General features: G+C 39.0%; 1 protein-coding gene across 13 annotated transcripts in view; it reads left to right on the forward strand.

Moving 5' to 3' along the window:
* Positions 1–21,795, forward strand: part of CASK (calcium/calmodulin dependent serine protein kinase) — a 350,383-nt gene that overhangs the window by 261,460 nt on the left and 67,128 nt on the right. For 9 of the 13 annotated variants that reach the window (XM_044235607.1, XM_044235608.1, XM_044235613.1 and 6 more), the window contains exons 10-12: positions 727–826; positions 4,219–4,236; positions 12,670–12,791. In XM_044235607.1, the coding sequence (XP_044091542.1) occupies positions 727–826; positions 4,219–4,236; positions 12,670–12,791 (240 nt within the window). The remainder of the gene's footprint in view (positions 1–726; positions 827–4,218; positions 4,237–12,669; positions 12,792–21,795) is intronic. The other 4 variants (XM_044235610.1, XM_044235612.1, XM_044235617.1 and 1 more) reach the window with 1 other exon arrangement.

Raw genomic sequence — 21,795 nt, forward strand, 5'->3', positions numbered from 1 at the left:
AACAGACTTGCAGAACTGAACATTTACACAAAATAACTTTTAGTGGTGTTCTTGTCACTGTCACGGTTCCTGACATTCTTCCATCTAGCAGTCTGAAGGGGTGTCATGCACTCAATAGTACAGTAATTCTCAACAAGGAGTCAGGGGAAGCTGTGTATGCTGTTTTAAGAGGCGCCTGTACTTGGTTCCACTATGCGGCCTGATGGAGAATTATTGTTCTAGAGTACCACGTAGTCCCTATTAACAAAGAGGGAGGGGCAAAAGATGTTTAAAAAGAGAACGGACACGTTCCTACTTCCCAGAGATAATGCTGTTAGCATTTTCATATATGTTCAGTCTTTTATATCTGTATTAATCTTTGTTTTTCAAAAATGAGATCATACCATAGATTGTTTTGAAACCTTTTTTATGTAATTCACAAGCATCTTTCTGTTTTATTAAACATCCTTCAACATCCTTTCATAGTGACTGCAGAATATTCCATTTTGTGGTACATGCTGAGTTCAAGATGTAAAGGGTTTCACATACTTCCCCAGCCCCACTGGTGTTCTCCTCGTGTATGCATATGTGATTAATTTGAAGGAATCCAGAATCATTTAAAAAGCTACCCCTCTTCTAGCTGTCATCTCCTATAGGTTTTACTCTCTGAATACTCCTTTAGTTTGTTATTGAACTTTTTTGTATTTACATATTTGTTTTAATTTTTCTTCCATCTTTTTGTTTTAGGGTGCAGTACTAGCAGCTGTGTCAAGTCACAAATTCAACTCCTTCTACGGGGATCCTCCTGAAGAGTTGCCAGATTTTTCCGAAGACCCTACCTCCTCAGGTAACTGGACCATTCATTCATTCACCAGTGTGAATCATTTGGTGTCTCATCCTTTCTCTGCAATTGTGAATAAACTTTTCCTATGAATCTAGTTAGATCCCCCCAAGGAATTCTAAAGAAGTTTGTCATCAACCAAATCCCATCCACGTGTGTCTAGTTCCTTTTAATTTTACTACTGAAGTTGCTTTCTCCTGCTGCTCCAAAACATTTTACTTTTTTTTTTTTTACCTCAGAAATACTTTACCCCCTTTCTCCACTCCAGACCCAACATTGTACTTCATCCAGTCCAACATGGTGGTCATTCGTTTTGGATCTTTCTGATTGACTTATACCCTAACAAAAAACTTCTGTTGTATGATTTTCCCCATGTCAGCCATAGCAGTTCAGACTTTCAGACAACCCTTTTAATTTTCTCTTTCGATATTAACTATCTTGTGACTTCTCTCTCAAAACAATTTACAAGTTCTTCACTTTTTGTAAAGTCTGTAACACATGTATACAAGCATTCGGGGGAGAAGAACACAGAAGAGTTACCTGTTTGGATGAAATGTATATAGGTACTCCTGGGGGGAAAAAAATCCACCAGTGTTCACAAAAATATTTTATAAAACACTCAGATTTCCATTTTATTAGTGAGGTATTCTTAAGGATCATTTGTTAAAAATCCACAGTATCCATTTACATGTTTATGTAAATGCATGTATATGTCTGTTATACTCTTTAAATTTCATTGATGTACATACATATTTACATCTGAATCGTATGTCCTCTGCCCTCAGCTTTCCTTCCTTCTCACATTAGAGTCACTCAGTATTTGCCATGTGGTTGACTTTGGGCTGCTGGTTTAATTTTTGTAGTTTCGGGGCTGCCAATTCAGTATTCATGTATTACCATTGGGACTCAAGGCCCAGGGCCCTTCCTAAAGCATGAGGTTTGTCGTTCGCTATTAGCAGTCTAGGAAGAATGGATGTGCTAATGCTTCTCTCCTCTTGGAACCATGAGCATTTATCAGTGTATATGCTTCTTTCTTCTCTCTGTTTATACACATATGTGCACAAATATTCACTTACATTTCTTACCAACTGGTATGTGCTTATTACACCTTGTGGAAAAGAACAGGATCAGGTTTCCCATTCCTGTAGCTATGTAGTTCCTCATTTTGACCTTTACCAATTGGGATGTGAATCTTCCTCTTTTGAGTAAAGGTGATTTCCAAAAATGATCAGAAATGGGAATCTTAGAAAAAAGACTCTCTGAAGAGAAGGTCTTGCTGGTTTCCTCTTGTGCTGACTTTGTGATTATCCAGAGCCCTTACCACATGAAAGGCAAAGCTGTAGTTGTGTTTCTAGATGTGTTCTCCCATGCTCCCTGCTGTTCCATGTCTGTCTTTTCCTCTGCCAGTCCATTTTGTTCCCTCCCGCTGTAGCATTTGGGTTGGTGTTAGCTCAAACCTCTCTTCTCTTCTCACACTCAGTTTACAGTAGACCCATCTGGAGGGAGTGGATCCAGTAATGGTTTTATATCATACTGTGACTACATGATACAGTCACAAATTTGGAATAGATTGAAAGATTGTATGTCAAGATCAAATACTATTTTCATCTTTGGAATCGGGACTAGAGAGCCATGTGGTCTTTGCAATAGCTTCACAGACCTAATCTTTAGTGTTAACCCCTTAATATGTACCTCTGCCTAGCAAAAGTTTAATGAGCTCTTAAGTGTCCCCTTCTGTTAAAGAATTGGATTTTTCGATCAGGAAAGAGAATTGTCTATAGTTACAGACATGCTTATTTTCTGTTAAATACATTTTTATTGCCCAGGGGGTTTTTTTGTTTTGTTTTTCAGTTCAATTTGTAAATGATACAGTTGAAATAGTTTCTGATTGCAGCATTTGCTTTATAAACAAAAAAGAAATTTCCCATAGTCTTGCGGGTAGCCTGCAAGCTCTCGAATTAGTTGTTCACAATTTCACATTCCCTCTTGCTTCCCTTTTCTGCAGTCACACCTTCTTTTTCCAAAATTTCGGGATCTTAATGATCTTGTAAGCAGTCTATATCTTCACTTGACATGCGAATGGCTGCCTCTAAAATATTTTTAAATAGCAGGCTGCTCTGAATAAAAGACAAAGGAATCATTATGCAGCGTATGCGTTTGATCACCTCCCCTAAGTGAAAAGGAAATTTTTTATGAAGTCAAAGACAAAGGAACATTTTGAAGAATATTCTAATACTTTCATAACTTTTCTCATCTATCAAGAATTATTCATATGTTCCTAAGATTAATTTTTAATACTAAGTCATTTAAAGGGAGATATTGTACTACTTTATCAGCATCATTTATGAAATAGCTCTCTACCAGCAAACTTCCTTTTCTGCAACCAGCAGTGATAGATGTATGCTTGCTTGCAGAAAGCCTATTATATATCTTGTCTGGACTCACGTAAGAGCTTTACACTCCCATAAATTAACACATGTATTTTCATTTTTCATTTCATTTTTTAAATGTTTTCATTTTCAAGCCTAAATTCTTGTCAATGTCATTGTAATCCTTAAATTTCTCATCATTTATTTTAAGTTCCAACATTAACTGTTCCACTCTTTTCTGTTTAAATCTGCTTGCGTTTGTTTTACGGTACAAAACACAAAGCACCTTTTAAATTTACCTGAAAGTTCTCATGGCAAAAAGAGAAAAATGATCAGCAAGGCTGTGTTTGTTGGGTAGGGGTGAGGGTTCCAGGAAGGAGGGGTTAGAGAGAGAACCATGTAAGGTCACCAACTGCTATTTCTTGAGAAGGACAGTCTGTTTTTCATCTTTGGATAATGCCTGTTCTATTCTTCCTGTGAAATAATGATAAGTAGGTCATTTTTTTAATGACTTTGCTTGACAATTAAAATCCTATTTTGGTTCCCCCCCCCAAATTTTATTTAATAGCACAATTGAAAAATGAATTTAAAATGAATACATTTCCTGATCTGTCATCTAAAGAGTCTAACATGTTTAGATATGCTGTGTACATTGTAAAACAATTTTAATGTAAGAGATTATTTTTTCTATTTTATCAAAATTAGTCCGTTATACATTCACTAGAATTTGTTGAGTTTAATCATATGATATACAGTGTATCCTTCCTTTGTTACTTAACAATCCAAAGTAGAAATGTTCTTTTCTCATATTTCAAATCAAAGAAGTCAGAATCCCAACCCAGTGTTTTAATGACTGAAATCCTTAACAGTCCCAGGGAATGTGCTCATGGAACACAAGGACTCACTTTGGGCTCAGCTGGGGGACCGTGCTTCTTATGGCTCATCTACTGGGCCCAACTGCAGCTTGATAACCTGCTTGCTCTAAAATCATACTGTTTGTTGTTTGTCCATATGCTGCCTTCCTCGTAGGACTCCTAGCAGCAGAAAGTAGGTATCCCTTTGTTTTCCTCTAAGCTTATATTTTATGCAAAAGTGTTTGGCTTTGCATGGTTCATAAGCTGCTTGATTTTCTCTTTGGCTGTTTGTTTAGATGTTTGATTATGAATTTTAACACTGCCTGACCATAAACTGAAAACATGACTGTACTGATTTCCTGAAGCACTGTCATACAAATAATACTAACCTCTCACTTTCATAAGAGGAAGATAGGCAGTGTTAAAATTTTAATTGCACTTAATATTATCTCACATCTGAATTTCAAGCACAAGAACATTAATTTGGGAGAAAGGGTAACATTTTATTTTATGGTTCGCTTTCAAGAAAAGTTTCAGGGTAAGTGAATTTTCTTTTGATGATTACATAATCTATAAGCAGTTTTTTTTACTCTCTATAACTAACTGAATTTTTAGTTAATTAATATAGAGCTGTGGAATAAGGCCCTGAATTCATGTGTCTCAGCAACTTTTACCATCAGAAAGATCATTTATAAGGACTAATATAATGGCTAAATTTGAATTACAAAAGGACACAATTTGATTATGTGACAACATTAAAGTAAAAAGTATGTAAAAGAATTAGACACACAAATGGTACAAGTAAAACTAAGGCAATCTGAATAAGATGGATGGATTGTATCAATGTTAGTATTCTGGGTTTGGTATTATACTATAGTTCTGTTAAATTCTCCCAATGGGGAAACGGAGCAAAGTATACATTTCTTGCAATTGCATATGAATCTACAATTATTTCAATAGTTTCAATTAAGACAATAGGATAAAACTTTATCTCTACATTTTGCTTACTGGGGGTAAGTATATAGGAAACAATGATAAATTAGAAAATCTGAATGCTAATAATTGAATACATTGTCACATCCTCTTACATTTGTTACTTGTAACTCCAATTGCAGCTGATTTAATTTAAAAATCTCACAGTAGGGGTGCTTGGGTGGCTCAGTCATTAAGCGTCTGCCTTCAGCTCAGGTCATAATCCCAGGGTCCTGGGATTGAGTCCCACATCAGGCTCCCTGCTCAGTAGGGCGTCTACTTCTCCCTCTCCCACTCCCCCTGCTTGTGCTCCCTCTTTTCCTGTCTTTTTCTGTCAAATAAATAAAATCTTTTTTTTTAATCTCACAGTACATTAATTGCTTTGTGTTGAATCATTTCAAAGCAGGATTTATCCTCTCAAAGTTTCTGTGGGTCAGGAATATGGGCATAGTTTAGCTGTGTGCCTCTGGCTTGGGATCTCCTATGAGACTACAGTCAAACAGTCATCCAGGGTTGCGATCTCATCAGAAGGCCCAACTGTGGGTGGTAGGTAGAGGAAACCTCTTCCAGACTCACTGTCGTGGTTGTTGACAGGCTTCAGTTCCTTACTGGCTATTGAGCCTCTCCAGAGGGCTGCTCACAACACAGAAGTTTGTTTCCCCCAGAATGAATGATCAAAGAGGAAGGGCAAAAGTAAGAGTGCCCAAGACAAAAGCCACAGTCTTTATAATCTTATCTCAGAAGTGACATCCTATCATTTCTGCCCTATTCTCTTCATTGCAAGTGAGTTAATAAGTCCAACCCACACTCCAGGGAAGGGATTTGATTATACAAGGGTGTAAATACCAGGAGGCAGGGATCTTGGGGGCCATCTTAGAGGCTGCGCACCACATACAACTTAATGACTATTAGAATGTGAATACTTCTTTGTACTACTTTTGTTTCTCTAGATTTATCATGCCTCTCCTGTTTTTTTAAGTAGACCTATCATGGCATTTGGAAATGAAAGCATCTTGGAGATATCAAGTAGTGCTTTTCCTTAGTTGTAAAGTTTTCTTTGAATGGGCACTTAACCAGATTTTTTATTTGAAGTACTTTGACAAATCTGTGCCCAGTGCTGCTGCTGTTTGAAAACAGACCATTTTAACAAGCATAATGACATTAGAATTATAGCATCTGTACTCTTATAGAATCCATTTGCAGAGTTCACTTCTTTTAATTCTAAATTTTGAGATATCTGCATGATACACATAAAGAATCTAAAGGAGTTATCACCATGTGTAAGTTTTCATAGCTTGAATTGGATATAGTAGAATGCTTAAGTCTAAAATACAATGTCCAGGGCACCTGGGTGGCTCAGTGGGTTGAGCCGCTGCCTTCGGCTCAGGTCATGATCTTAGGGTCCTGGGATCGAGTCCCACATCGGGCTCTCTGCTCGACAGGGAGCCTGCTTCCTCCTCTCTCTCTCTGCTTGCCTCTCTGCCTACTTGTGATCTCTCTCTCTGTCAAATAAATAGATAAATAAATAAATCTTTAAAAAAAATAAAATAAAATAAAATACAGTGTCCATTACAGGTTTCACTATTGCTTATAACTAGATCATTAACCAGAATTTGCTTTGTATGGTGGGAATAAAACCTGTTGTCCAGAGGGCGAAAGGGAAGCATTTGACTGCAAAGGGACAAAAGGGAACTTTTTTTGGAGAGATGGAAATGTACTCTTAAGTTGGTGAATTTTAACTTAATAAATTACATTTCAGCAAGCAGATTTTTTTAAACACTGTTGTGGGTGGGGCTTTGACTGAGTGGGTGATAGGAATGTGTGTGTAGTGGATTCAGTGTTGTATAATTGGGATTGCTAATACAAGAGGAAGGAGGCTATTAGCTCTTCAGAAAAAGCTAGACTGGATTCAGATGCTGAATTTGCTCCATGCTATTGGGTTTTATAGCAATACATATAATTTTTTAAATATACACATACAAATTTTTGTTACTTAAATAACTGCATATGTGTGTATGCAATTATAAGATGTATGTAGTATATACATTTATCAAAATTCATGGAATGGTACACTTGAAATTTTTATATTTCACTCTGTGTATATTTTACCTGAGACAGAAAAAGGAGTATTAAAATCTATGCTGAAGTGTTTAGGGGTACAGTCTAGTAATGTTGACCCCTCTGCTGCTCATTTTGAAACAAATGAAAAATAACATGAATTGATGTTCACAGTTAAAGTGTATGATTATCAACCTAATTTTTAGATACAAACTTGATCACCAAATGAATTGTGCAGAAATTAAAATAAAATACTATCCCGAAGGCAGGGCTTGGTTACTGTCTAATAAATTTATCATTTGAAAGTTTGTACCAAGGCCCACAAAAATAAACCTTATGTGGGAAATAAAATTGAGATTAAAGAGAAGCTAGAAATTGGATATCCTCTCATCACCCGATGCAAATTATTCCGATGTGTTGCTGAGGGTGAAACATGGTTTCCGGAGGAGCCAGTCTGTAGTAGAAGGACTCAGGGTTACAGACTTGACTTTGGGGGACTCACTCTTCTGCTCACAGCTGTGGCCCCAAAATCAGATGACCCTAGGGAGCCTCCAGTTTTGCAAGTATAAAAACACTTGCCTATAGGACGGGGTTATTGTGGAATGACATAAGGTCATGAGTATAAAAGCACTTTGGAAGTTATAAACTGTTCTGCAGATTTAAGTATCAAAATAATTGTATTACAACTTTAAGGAAATGGGGCTGTAAAGGAAGCTGTTTTCTGTGGTTACGTGTTACGTTATGAATTCTTCAGCATTTACTCAGAAAAAGTCGTCTTAATCAAACACATATTGTTGTGTCTTTTTGTACAAAGCCCCCTAACAAAGTGCAGCCTGGAGTACAAACATGAATAAAATACCCACAGTCCCACCCTTAAACAGATCACCCTCCGAGGTGAACTCGTGTGCTATTTATTGATTTTTTTTTTTTTTAGGGAAGTTACAACTTGATTCAAAGGCTTTATAGGAAAAAAAATTCTTTTCCGTTTTTGAGAAAAGTGAAGAGCTCTTTCAAATAGGACAGTATTAATCCACAAAGTAAATACTAATAGCAGTTAAGAGCCTGCATGTGTGCTGTACTGTGTTAGGTCGTGTTGCCTTCGTTATTACTACTGTCTCAGTGTTTAAAACAAACAGCAATGGTTTTCCATTGCCCCAGAAGTGTCTTTATGTACACCTACATTTTATAATGAATGGAAAAATTATGGGACATTTTGATGGGTTTGGTACTGATCTGCAGGTATCAATGATACATATATATCAGACAAAGAATGTTTTTCTGTGGTTCTGCTGCTCATACCCAAAGAAAGAAAGAAAACAGAACAGAAGGTGTTAAAATGATCAAAGGCAAAGAAAGATTTTGAGGTTAGACCAAAACTATGTGTTTATTCAATGTAGAAGATAAAGGGGAAAATGGAAGAAAAGCTGTAATTTTCCTACCTAATTTCAGAAACTTAAAATTTGGGACACTTCTCAGAAACTGGAAAAGGTAGCTCGAGTATAGGTAGGGAAAGGCTTCCTCTCGTGATTGAAAACCCACAAGGTTAACCACATTTCAGCAGAAGATAAGACTATAAATCAGTTCAGAAATGGTGACAAGATCCAAGGAGGATAAATTGACCCGTTGAGCTGACGGGTCTTGCCTCCTGGAGACCTTGGCTAACAGATGCCTTGTGCTTTCCAGCAAACCATTCACTAGGTCCGTCCGAGCAGATGAAACCCCGGGTGGAGGTGTCGAATTCCGGCTCAACCACCTCCTCTCTAAGCTTGCGCCAGCTCCTCACAAGGCAGCCTATTTCTGTGATAGTTTGTTTTTTTCCCCTTGTATATCATTTACTTCAGGGTATAGGATCCCTGAGAGCCCCTTCCTCAAGGCCAGGGATCATCCCTGTTTTCTCAGAAGCCCCTGCCTAGCACCTGGCGAAAAGCAGGAATGTTCAATAAAGATTTCAGTTACTCTCTGACCCGACAGGGATCAGGTTCTTGTCTAACCTCCATACCCATGCATAAACCACAGGCAGCTTCTTGTCACTGTTTCTCCTGCATGTTTCCATGCAGTAAGTCAGGCAGAGCATAGACTTCAGAGCCAGACACGCTGGGGCTGAGTCTCGGTTCTACCATTTCTAGCTGTGACCTTCCTTGACTTCTCTGAACCTCAGTTCCCTGTCTAGGAAGGTCAGGTAACATATCTACCTTACTGCGTTGTCCTGAGGATATGCTTGGCGTGTAATAAACACTTGAGAACTGGGAGCCCCTGTTATGATGATGATGATGTTTCCTTAGAACTTAATTCAGGGCATGCTTTGTGGATGTTTTAAAATGAATCAAATATAGACATGCCTTAAGGACATCACAGCACAGAAGAGTGACCTAGCATACCTGTAGGGTCACCCATGGAGTATGCACGCTGGGGGGACAGGAATTGCGTGGAGCTCTGGGGTTCACAGATGAGCAAGTAGTACAGCCAGAACTGCTTGCAGGTGGTTAGACTTGCCATCTCGGTATCCACTAGATACAAGGTGGTTTTATTTTCATCTTATAGTATTAATAAACTGCCACTAGATGATGTATCCAGGTAAGCGATACTGGTAGAGACCGTAAAAACTACGTAAGATTCCACTAAGGTAACTGAGTGAAAATGATTGGGTTTCTGTAGTATCTGTTGAATTTCTTTAATGTACAAAAGACATTTCATTGGTATTTCTGTCATTGCAGTTTTGTCAAGTCCAAAAGTTTAGAACTGGCTTTAGTGACCCTATAAACCTGGTATCATTTAACCCTGCTATTGATATGCTGGGGCCAGTGTTCCATGGGACAATTGGAACTAATTTCTTCACATCATCCCTTGTTTTACAAGGCTTTCAGTAAGGGATGATGAGAGAGCTGGCTTTGAACTAATTTACGGAGGGTTGTTGTTTTGTTTTGTTTTCCCTGCTCAGAACAAAGTGAAACTCACAAGAAGAACAGGTAGAAGGAAGTGGATTTGGTTAATACATTTTCAGGAACAGAAAGGGAAATGAGGACTGATTTGTCCTTTGTACCTTTGTTTATCCTACTTGATATCCACTTAATGTTTTCAGTGAAAGAATATCAAGATCCTGGTAGACATAATTACTCAAAATTTGAAAGTACCCACAGTCCCTTCAATAGATGAATGGTCAGACTTTGGTACTACCCAACAATAAAAAGGATTAAGCCATTGATACAACAACCTGGATGTATCTCCAGAGGTCCTCTTGGGTCAAAAAAGCCAATCACAAAAGATCACATACTGTATGGTTTCGTTTATATAGCATCCTCGAAATGACAAAATTATAGAAAGGGAGAACAGATTAGTAGTTGCCGAGGGTTAAGAGAGGATAGGATAGGAGGAAATGAGGATGGCTATAGAAGGGCCAAGTGAAAGATCCCTCATTTGGATGGAAATAATTCTGTAGCTTGCCTCTGCCAATGTCAATACCCCAGTTGTGATGTCGTGTGAGTTTTACAAGATGTTACCATGGAGGGGAACTGGATAAACGTTCCATGAGATCTCTCTGTATTATTTCTTACAACTGCATGTGAATCCGCAATTATCTCAGAAAGTCAAATTTGTTTTTAAAAAAAAATTAGCCACAGTAACTTCCACGTGGATAACCACTTGATCTGTGGCTTACACCCTGAATCATTCGCATAATAAAAGCATACTGCAAAAAGCAGTTGATTATATAGCAACATTTTTTCTACTGTAGAAAACTTGGAACATATGGACAAGAACAGAATGAACTATAAATAGGAAAGTAAAAAATCACTGCTGTTATACTTTTGGTGTATTTCATTCTGTTTTTTTTTTCAGTCATAATTGGGAATGTACAGTTTATGTGGTTTAGCATTCTTCTTTCTTGAATTTTATATCATATGGATTTCTCTAGGTCTTCAAAATTTTTCAAAAGTAATTTCCATTTGGTTATATATTCCATTATATGGTTGTTCTGTATTTAATCATTCTCTAAGTATTTGATATTTTCTCCCATTTTATATGATAAATATCCTCATACGTAAATCTCGGTTGCGTTTCCTATTTTTTCCTTAAGGTAGGTTTTTGTAAATGAAATTACTGAATCAAAGTACATGTGCATTTTTAAGGCTCTTTTTCATACATGTTACCAGATTGCATTCTGGGAAAGTGATACTAATTTACATTCTCACCAATAAGTGCATGTGATTGGATGAGGTCCAAGACCAGAAGCAATTAGAAACAGCATAGAGTTCCAGAACAGAAAGATCCAAGATTTTTCCTTATCTAAAGCCAAACTTCTGAACCCTCAGCACTGTTGACATTCTGGGCTGCATAATTCTTTCTTGTGAAAGGCTGTTGTGAGCCTTGTAGAATGTCTAATAGAATCCCAGGCCTTATGCACTAAACAGATAGTAGCACAAACCATCCCCCACGACCACCACAGTTGTGATAACAGAAATATCTGCAGACTGTCAGATGTTCCCCCTGGGGGCAAAATCACCACTGGTTGAAAACTGGTGATCCAAGACTTACACATGCAATGAGGCATTTACTGTTAGAATTTCTCACACACTAATGTTCCAATGCCTAGCCTCTTAGGGTTCTTTCTCTGGAGTATGTATGTGCACGTTGTCTGCAGAGTCAAATAAGCTTAGCATTTCTTTAAGGCTGTGTAAGTGACTTTGTTGCTCCCCAGTATGTATCTTTCCCTACTAATGCCTCTCTGGATTCCTGGTTGTAAGAAGAAATTTAAAGAAAGTGATCCCACTACCATTTCTTTGCCCTGCAAGAATGAGTGGCCCTAATATTTAATATGGTATTTGGAAGTGTCAGTCAGTATGCTCAGCCTTTGTCTTTGTCTTTTGAGTGAAAAGGGCCCAACAGATTTGAGAACAACTTGATTACCTTGACTTCATAAAGGAAGGAGAAAGAATGCTAACTTAAGTGTGAGCCTTAAAAATCCTAAGAAGCTGGGGCACCTAGGTGGTTCATTCAGTTAAGTGTCTGACTTGATCTCAACTTGGGTCTTAATCTTGGGGTCTTGAGTTCAAGCCCCACATTGGGCTCCACACTAGGCATGGAGCCTACTTTAAGGGGGAAAAAAATCCTAAGAAGCTTATTTTACTCCGCAGGAGGACCCATCCTTCGAAGGTTTTTCCCTCAGAGCTACAGGTGGCTTTACCTTCAGTTCTTGATAGGGTATACTGGTACAGAAGGCTCACCTGTGTGATTTCTGTAATATTTCAAAAACATCGTGGGGTAAAAGAAATGACACACTCTTCCCAATGTATAACTTGCTGCACCCAGATCTTTCAGTAGCTCAATTATAGTTGACACATTTCGTTAATTCAAGTAAGACCAGCTTCAGTATACTTTCAAAAATAGGAAGCACACAAATACATTGTCACAGACAGAAACTCTCTGAAACTACTCTATCCTTAAGCAATATGAAGGTCATTTAAGTCTATCCAGTGAAGTCATGAACCTTTGAAGTCATGTTTGTTGGTCCATTGTGCTGAAATGTAAGATTGAGGTTACAAAGGTTAGTTTGACATTGACTTTCTGTTCTGGCTCTTTCTTTTCTGTTTGTTCCCCTTAGGAGCAGTCTCACAGGTGCTGGACAGCCTGGAAGAAATTCACGCACTTACAGACTGCAGTGAAAAGGACTTAGATTTTCTACACAGTGTTTTCCAGGATCAGCATCTCCACACACTACTAGATGTAAGTCTGTCTGGGTTTTTTTTAACTTATTTATTTTTACTGAATTGAATATTTAGTGTGCCTTTTTTAATTTACATGAATTTCTAGACGTCCACCATAACAGCCCATTTTCAGTCTTAAGTCTGTGAGAAATGTGGAAAATCATCCACTTTAGATTCATAACTAAAATAAAATATATAGTACAAAAGCAATATAGCCTAGCAAGTCACTGTAAAAAGAATTATATGTGTGTATATGTATATATATGTGTTTCTCTTAGAAGAATCCCTCTACTCTAGAACACTCCTGAACAGGTACAAAGATGCAGGGATGTGAACATTAGACTGGGGTAAGAGTGAACAGAGGACAGCAGGGAAATAAACCATGGCCTGTGCACCCCTAATAAGGAATATTGGGCAGCAGGTGAAAAGAATGAGATGGGGGGGGGGTGCCTGGGTGGCTCAGTCGGTTAAGCATCTGCTTTTGGCCCAGGTCGTGATCTCAGGGAAATGAGGAAGGTTGGTAAAAGGGGACAAGCTTCCACTTATATGATGAGTAAGGTCTGACACTCTAATATATAACTTGGTGACTGACTATAGTCGATCATGCTATATGATATGATGAAATCTGCTAAGAGAGTAGGATTTAAATGTTCTCACGGGGTGCGTGACTGGCTCAGTCGGTTGGACGTCCGACTCTTGATTTTGGCTCAGGTTATGATCTCAGGGTCATGAGATCAAGCCCCTTGTCGGGCTCTGCACTGGGTTTGAAGCTTCCTTAAGATTGTCTCTCCCTCCCTCTCTCTCTCTCTGCCCTTCCCCACCTACTACCTACGCTCACGATCTCCTTTTTTAAAAAGGAACTTAAGTGTTCCTACCCCTCCCAAAAAAAAAAGGTTAAATATACGAGGTGAAGAATGTGTTAATTAAGTTAATTGTGGAATCCTTTCACAGTGTACACATTTATCAAATCCTCACATTGTATAATTTACATATATTACAATTATGTATGTCAGTTGTCCTTCAATAAAGTTAAATGCACTCAGCAGGATAAGGAAATGCGTCTTCTCTTTAGTGTAATTTAAGTAATCTGAGGGCATTTTCAGGTAAGTTTAAGTAACTTATTTTCCTCAGGTACCAGAAAGCCTTTGAAAGGCATTCCATTTGGTGGAGAGCTCTTAACATTTCTTCCTCTTCGTAATTCATTGGCTTCATTATCATTGTCTATCCTTGCTTCACAGGATGCAGAGGGTTTTTGCAAATGTGAATTTCCCACACAAGTCCTGCCCTTTAGTGGAACTAGCAAGTGAGCTCTTCGAAGGAAGCTGTAGCAGAACATGAAGATTTGATTTATTTCAGTGGTTAGGGCATTGCTAAGATCTACTGACCTTTTAGATCAAGGACCTTTTGCCTTTGAAAGGCTCAGAGAAATCCAAACTAGTTTTCAAGGTTATGTTTTTCTGACTAATGGAACAAGGTATATGAGTCTACCCAGCTTGAGACTGCAGGGGAAATGGAAGAATATTGCTAGCTTCTACAAGGAGGGCCAGAGAACTCAGACACAGACTGGACTTTGGAACTGAGCCAGGCCACACTTATTGCCCAATGCTAAGCCCTTCAGACCTCACTGAAAACATGTGCTTTGACTAATTGCAGTGTTCTCGGGTTGACATTGTCACAACTTCAGAAGAGACTCCTAGGTGTTAGGAAAAACATGCTTAAAGTTCATTTGGATTCTTGCGAATTATAAACTTAAGAATGTGTCTACAGTGTCAGGATCTGCCCTCTCAGTGCATCTCAACTGGGAAAGGAGTGCGTGGACTGAGAAGGCGCTGTACCCAAGAAAAAGATGCCATGTCTGCAGAATTTTGCAGACAAATGCTACATGTGAACCCCCACCCCCTGAAATGACTTGACCGTAAGGCCATCCCTAGGCAGTGCTGGGTTCTGAAGATCCAAACTGACCCATCCTTCAACGAAAAGCTATCATCATGAATGATCTAAGCCATCATTGGAATGTGCTCTCATGATCTAGAGCCCATGAATATAGTTCATTAAGCTCTTGTCTCAGAACTAACAGACTACATTTCACTAGTACAATCAGTGAGGTGTTCAAGTAGCTGCCATATAGAGAAATGTAATGATTAAAACAATTTTTTCATACTTGAAGTGCTTAACTAAGAAGGCACGTAGTATGACCAACTCTTGAGAAAAAGCTTTTCAAACTTTGACCATTCATTTCTCTTCCTTCTAATGTTCCATAGTCCATGCTTGGATTGGAATCATTTTGTTTTACAGAATCAACACTGGTTCCTTTTGGGATTTTTTGGGTTTTGTTTTTAAAGATTTTATTTATTTATTTATTTATTTATTTGACAGAGGGAGACAGCGAGAGAGGGAACATAACAGAGGGAGTGGGAGAGGGAGAAACTGGCTTCCCACTGACAGGGAGCCCAATGCGGGGCTCGATCCCAGGACCCTAGGACCATGACCTGAGTGGAAGGCAGATGCTTAACAACTGAGCCACCCAGGCTCCCCAACACTGGTTCCTTTTTGAAGGATTCCAAGTAGTGACACCTAGTAGCATAGTTTTGTGGACCATGGGTTGATTGTCACTTAATCCCACGGAGCCATTTTGTGAAATGTCTTTATTACATTTAAATAATTCCTGTTCTTTCAGCAACACTCTAAACAATTAAGTTTGATGTCCTCAGTTTTAAGCTGTCAAAAAGAAACAGGATTAAGTTCCTACAGGAGACTACAAATCATCCAGTACTTTATTTTTACTAGTCATGCCTTCAAAATAATAAGCTTGAAAATGTGAAGAAATATTATTAAAATTTGAAGGAAACAAAACATCTATTGTGTTGAGAGAATTTACATTAAAACACAAGGAGAAATATTGTGGTTGTACTGAGAGGGGAAATGCTTTCTGATCTGATTTCTAGTAAAACACACCTGGTTTAATCTGTAGTGAGAGATTAGGAAAAAAAAGGAAACCAATCCAGAAATTTCTAAATGTTTGCTCCCCAGCCAGTTCTACCTGGCATATATATGCCGCTCCTCATTTTGGGGAGAGAGATAAAGAGGCTTAATGAAGAACTGTGTTTGGCCCAGCTTGGTCCATATGTCTGCTTTCACAAATTATAAGCCCTGTGCAGAGATGGTCTGTGCATAAAATATACAGATCAGTTTTACTAGGAAAAGGTAGTTTGGCCTGTGTATGAGTTTGCTGAGGCTGCCACAACAAAGGGTCATGAACTGGGTGGCTTTAAATAACAGGATCTATTCTCTCACAGTTTGGGAGGCCGGAAATCCTAAATCAAGGTGTCAGCAGGGCTGTGCTCCCTCCGAAGGCTGCAAGGAAGCCTCCTTCCTTCCCTCTTCCAGCTTCTTGTTGCCTGTGATACGTGGGGGTTCCTCGGCTTATAGATGCGTCCGTCCAGTCTCAGCCCCCTACTTCCTGTGGCGTTTCTCTCTGGATGGGTGTGACTCTGTGTCTTCATGCAGCCTTCTTATAAAGACACACCAGTCATTGAATTTAGGGCCTGCCCTAATCCAGTATGACCACATCTTTTTTTTTTTAAGATTTTATTTATTTGACAGAGAGAGAGAGAGTAAGCAGAGAGGCAGGCAGAGAGAGAGGGGGGAAGCAGGCACCCTGCTGAGCAGAGATCCTGATGCGGGGCTTGATCCCAGAACCCTGAGATTATCACCCGAGCCAAAGGCAGGGTCTTAACCCACTGAGCCACCCAGGCGCCCCCCAGTATGACCACATCTTAATTGCATCTTCAAAGACCCGATTTCCAAATAAGGTCACCTTCTGAGGCTCCAGGCAGACATGAATTTTGAGGGGAGAGTATTCAGCTCACTACTATGTGGAAAACTGACTTTGCCCTGAATTGATTCTTCAGGTGTGAGTGTAACTTACACAAATTTAACCTTACCTGGTCACTCATTAAGTGAACTTTGTTGGGAATTGGTGTTAAGGTGTACTTGGGTCTTTTAATGGTAGTCTGAGTTCGTTTTGGGTTGCAACTTGTGTGTGATACATTGGGTTGTCAGATGACAGATGCATTTTTAGATTTAAAAATCCTTGATTTTTCAAAAGTATTTCAAAAGTATTTCAAAAAGTATTTTGCGAATGTTATTTGGTGGTGATCCTCGATCTTCTCAATATCTCATGGAAATTTTCCTGTTGCAGAATAAATGTTTACTTTGTAAGTTAACAATGTTATGAAACATTGTTAAATGACACATTTCTCTCTCTCTCTGCCAAACTTTGACAACTAGTTTTAAACATTCACCCACCATCTGTCATACCTCTGAACAGCTGTTAGCATTCGTTACAGACTGCTGTTTCCACAGTAAATGTGAAGCCTCACCTAATTAAATTATTTTCGTTGGACATCCTAAAATTATGTTTAATTTATGATTAGATTAATATAGCAGAAGTTCACTGCAGTAGCAACTTAACACTTTATATTGATTTATATGTAGATTTTTATTATAGATTAATTGATACTTTAAAGTACCGCATTAGAAATAAATCAGTGTCTGGAATCCTCCATATTTTGTATTACCAACATCTTTATTGCAGTTTTTTAATGTTTAGGGAGCGTTAGAGAGGTTTTTTTTAAATCCAGCACTGGAAAACTACAACTCTTGATTTACTCTTTTGCTTTTTTGAGATGATATTAAATTAGTAGTCCTATTTGGGAACAGCTTATTTTTAGAACTCAAAGGTTTCCTAAAGTGGGAAAAACTGGAACTTCTGCAATGATTTGATTTTTCCAGCAATTTGGGGTTTGAGAAGTAAGTTGATACACTGTTAAGTTTGGATGTTTAAATAGATTACCAGTCAGGAAATGCCAAAGCTAAGTTTCCCATGAATTCGTAGTCCAGTCGAGTTAGACTTAACTGTCTAGACTATTAAGGCCTGTGGACCTGCTGAACTACTGGGACCTTCTCAGGGTCCCTGCTAGCCTTGAGCATGAGCTTCAGCAGATATGAAAAACCAGATGGGTAGTGGGCCAGTGGTATGACCTTTGTGCTACTTGCCTCCTGAGGCTGGAGACTGAAGTGCATTGCTGCTCACTGTGGGTATAAGGATCTCCCTTTCCACTCTTTCTAACTGATGGGCAAAAACTTCCATATCTGTTTCTATAATATAGATAAACTAGTATATAACTGTAACTAATGCCCGAGTATTAGTGTCAGTAGAAAATTACCACATGACACAAAATTCCTAGAGTAAAGAGAACTAGAAATAGCATATATCCTGAATATTTTCAAAGTAGTTTTTCTTCATTATTAATGAAGATATCAACAAACCTAGCCAGAAAAAGAAAGGCTACTAAGTATATGTTCATTCATTAAGCAGCAGTAGTAAATGGATACAACCAGAAACAAAGCAAGTATTGTCTACTCTTACCATTTCAATTCAACATTGTGTTGGAGGTTCTGGCCAGTGCAGTAAAGCCAGAAAAAGAAATTCAAGGTTATGCAGATAAGAAAAGAAGAAGTAAAACCATTTTCTCACAGAGATATGTTCTTTTTTTTTTTAATTTTTTTTTAAATTTATTTGACAGAGATCACAAGTAGGCAGAGAGGCAGTCAGAGAGAGAGGAAGGAATGCAGGCTTCCTGCTGAGCAGAGAGCCCGATGTGGGGCTCGATCCCAGGACCCTGGGATCATGACCCGAGCCAAAAGCAGAGGCTTTAACCCACTGGGCCACCCAGGCACCCCAGAGATATGTTCTTGTATGTAGAAAAGCCTAAGGAATCTACCAAAAAAAAATCTATTAGAACTAATAGGCAAGTTTAGCAAGACTGCAGGATAAAAGATCAATATACAAAAATTAACTGTATTTCTACATAGTAGTAAATCATGTGAATGTAACTACAAAATCAGTAGTTTTACAAGTAGTAAATCATGTGAATGTAAAATTAAAGGAATACAATACCACTGAAAAGAATAAAATATTTGGTGACTTGAACAAAAGAAGTTTAGGACTCACACACTAAAAACTACAAATGTTGCTGAAAGAAAGTAAAGAAGGTCACAATAAATGAACCATCACTCTGACTATAAACAGCACTATCCAGTCTCCTGGAGTTGTCCGTGTGTCTTGACACCAGTCCAGCAAAGCCAGACTGCCTGCCCTCAGCAGTGCCCAAAGCCCACCATGAAGCGGTCATCCTAGCAGATTTCACAGAGTCAGCACACTGACTTCCCCTTCTCAGCAGTTTATGCTAGGGCTAAGAACTTACCGCTTACTGACTTGAGAATGCTAAATTTGCTTTTCTGTCCCAAGAACTGTTTTTATTAACCAGTGCATTGTTGTGCCTCATGAAAGAAGCCCAAATTGACTTTTTTCTAATTCAAAACACTATGAGGGATGCCTGGGTGGCTCAGTTGATTAAGCCGCTGCCTTCGGATCTGGTCCCACATCGGGCTCCTTACTCAGCGGGAAGTCTGCTTCTCCCTCTGCCTCTGCCTACCACTCTGCCTGCTTGTGCTCTCTCTATGACTGATAAATAAATAAATAAATAAATAAATAAATAAATAAATAAAATCTTTCTAAAAAATTAAAACACTATGAATTACATAATTTTATCTATTTTTTTCAATAAGGGGATTACCTTCTCAGAGCAATGTGTTTCAGCTATTCATTTCTTTTACATGCAAATACATGTTTGTCATTTCCCAAAGTTCACAGCTTTTTAACAGATGTGACCTAATACCAATATTTTTGCCTTTTTACTGTGGTAAAATATACCATATGACATAAACATACCATGGTCACCATTTTCAGCGTACGATTCGGTGACATTAAGTACGTTCACACTGTTGGCGCAACCATCGCCACCGTCCATCTCCAGAACTCCTTCCAGCTTCCGCAACTGAAACCCCCGTACCTATGAAACAGCAACCCACCAGTTCCTTCTCTCCCCAGCCCCTGCTGACCACCACTCTACTTTCAGCCTCAGGGACTCTGACTAGCGTAGATACCTCGTGTGAGTGGAATCCTACCTCATTTGTTCTTCGATGACTGCCTGGCTTATTTTACCTCATCTAGTATCCTCAGTGTTCATTCAGGCTGTAGCATGTGTCACTCTCTCCTTCCTTTTCAAGGCTCGAAACTGTTCCCTCGTAGGTAAATACCACATTTGGTTTATCCATTCACCAAATATGAATGCTTTTTGATAGACCATTGTATAACAGAGAAGACCAAATTCTGAAAACTAAGCCTGTCCAGTAGTAGGGAATCCAGCCTTCATTCCATCCCCCGGGCAGTTGCTCTCCGTGGGGTACCACGTTAACTCCTGTGTTCTACATCTTTCTGAAAGGAATGTGTGATTTTCACTGAAACTATGATTAACCGTAGGAGTCTCTCTGGTTCCCTTATTTGTTCAGACGAATTATTTCTTAAAACAGGGACTGGAATTTACTCTGAAATACCAAGAGTAATGAATCAGCTTGTCCCTGGTCCCAGTGTTGGCCACTGAGTGCCCCTCTCTTTTTATGGCACCACAGTCAACTTTACCAGAAGGCAGAGGAATGTTCAAAAAGCCATCTCAGTGCACAAGGCCTGATTCTTCTTCATGCTGTTCTCAAGGAAGGGAGGAGTTTTCCCCCAGAAAGGAATGTGACATGCTCACTTGAAGAATATTTGATGGGGTTGGCTTGCAGCATTCCTAATCCAAGAACATAGCTGCTTTCTCCTCTTTCTGGCCGATCTAACACTGTCTCATTAAAACCTCTTCTGCCAAACTCATTTGTTCTCTTTTAACTTGCCGCAGTAGAAATCCATTTTTGCAGGGCACCTGCGTGGCTCAGTTGGTTAAGCATCTGCCTTGGGCTCAGGTCATGATCCTGGAGTCCTGGGATCAAGCCCCACGTAGGGCTCCCTGCTCTGTGGGGAGTCTGCTTCTCCCTCTGCCCCTCCCCCCTTCTCATGCTCTCGCTCTCAAATAAATCTTTTAAAAATAAATTTTAAAAAATTTTTTAAAGAAATGAGGCTTCAACACTTCTTTAATATTAGTGTTTTAATGGGAAAGAAATTCATATCCTAGTGAAATTTCTCATAGGTAGGCAGATGCTTGTATCTGGTATTAGAAAGTTCCATATTTCAAAAAGCTTGAATAAAAGCAGAATAAAGCCTCCTGCATCATCTAAGTAGGGGTGTTTCCTTATGCTTTCTTTTGCTTGCTCAAGAATAGGCATTATGAGGGCACCTGGATGGCTCAGTGGGTTAAAGCCTCTGCCTTCAGCTCGGGTCATGATCCCAGAGTTCTGGGATGGAGCCCCGCATCGGTCTCTCTGCTCAACAGGGATCCTGCTTCCCCCTCTCTCTGCCTGCCTGTCTGCCTACTTGTGATCTCTCTTTCTCTGTCAAATAAATAAATAAAATCTTTGAAAGAAAAAAAAAGAATAGGCATTATGATTTGTTTCTTACCAGACTTAATTTTAGAGTTAATTGCCAACTGTAAAAGGCTGACAGAACAGTCATGTTAAGTCATCTGAGGCCACTGCTTGAGTTTCTCAGAAAGAGCTGTCAGCTGCCCAGAATCTGCCACAGTGGTCTATATTGTTAGGCCACCGAAGGGATGGTCTTTTTAGACGGAACTAGGAGCTCAAGGCAAGTCTTAATTTCTTGGTTTCAAAAATAAATCTCCATAAGTACGATGTTCTAATGGGCAGGAAACAAAAGCAGCTCTGTACACAGATAACTAAAACCTAAATCAAATGAGGGCCTCCTTTGGGGTACTTTCACTGTCAAAATCCACAGTATTTTGTATCCCTCTGAAGAACTCAAATTGGCCCAGGTGAACGGATTGTTCAGTTTCCTTTTTTGCTATCAGAGGAAAACTTTCATAATTGATTTAGTTACAGTAGAATATGACTAAGCCAGCTGGGCCCCTTCTTAAGACTTCAGGTAAGGGTATATACCCCATCATGATTTTCTAAAGCTTGATTTAAGCTAGCATTTCACTACCAGACCATTAGGCTAACGTTTTCCT

The sequence above is a fragment of the Neovison vison genome, chromosome X (assembly GCF_020171115.1).
Source record: "Neovison vison isolate M4711 chromosome X, ASM_NN_V1, whole genome shotgun sequence".
Lineage (NCBI taxonomy): Eukaryota > Metazoa > Chordata > Mammalia > Carnivora > Mustelidae > Neogale > Neogale vison.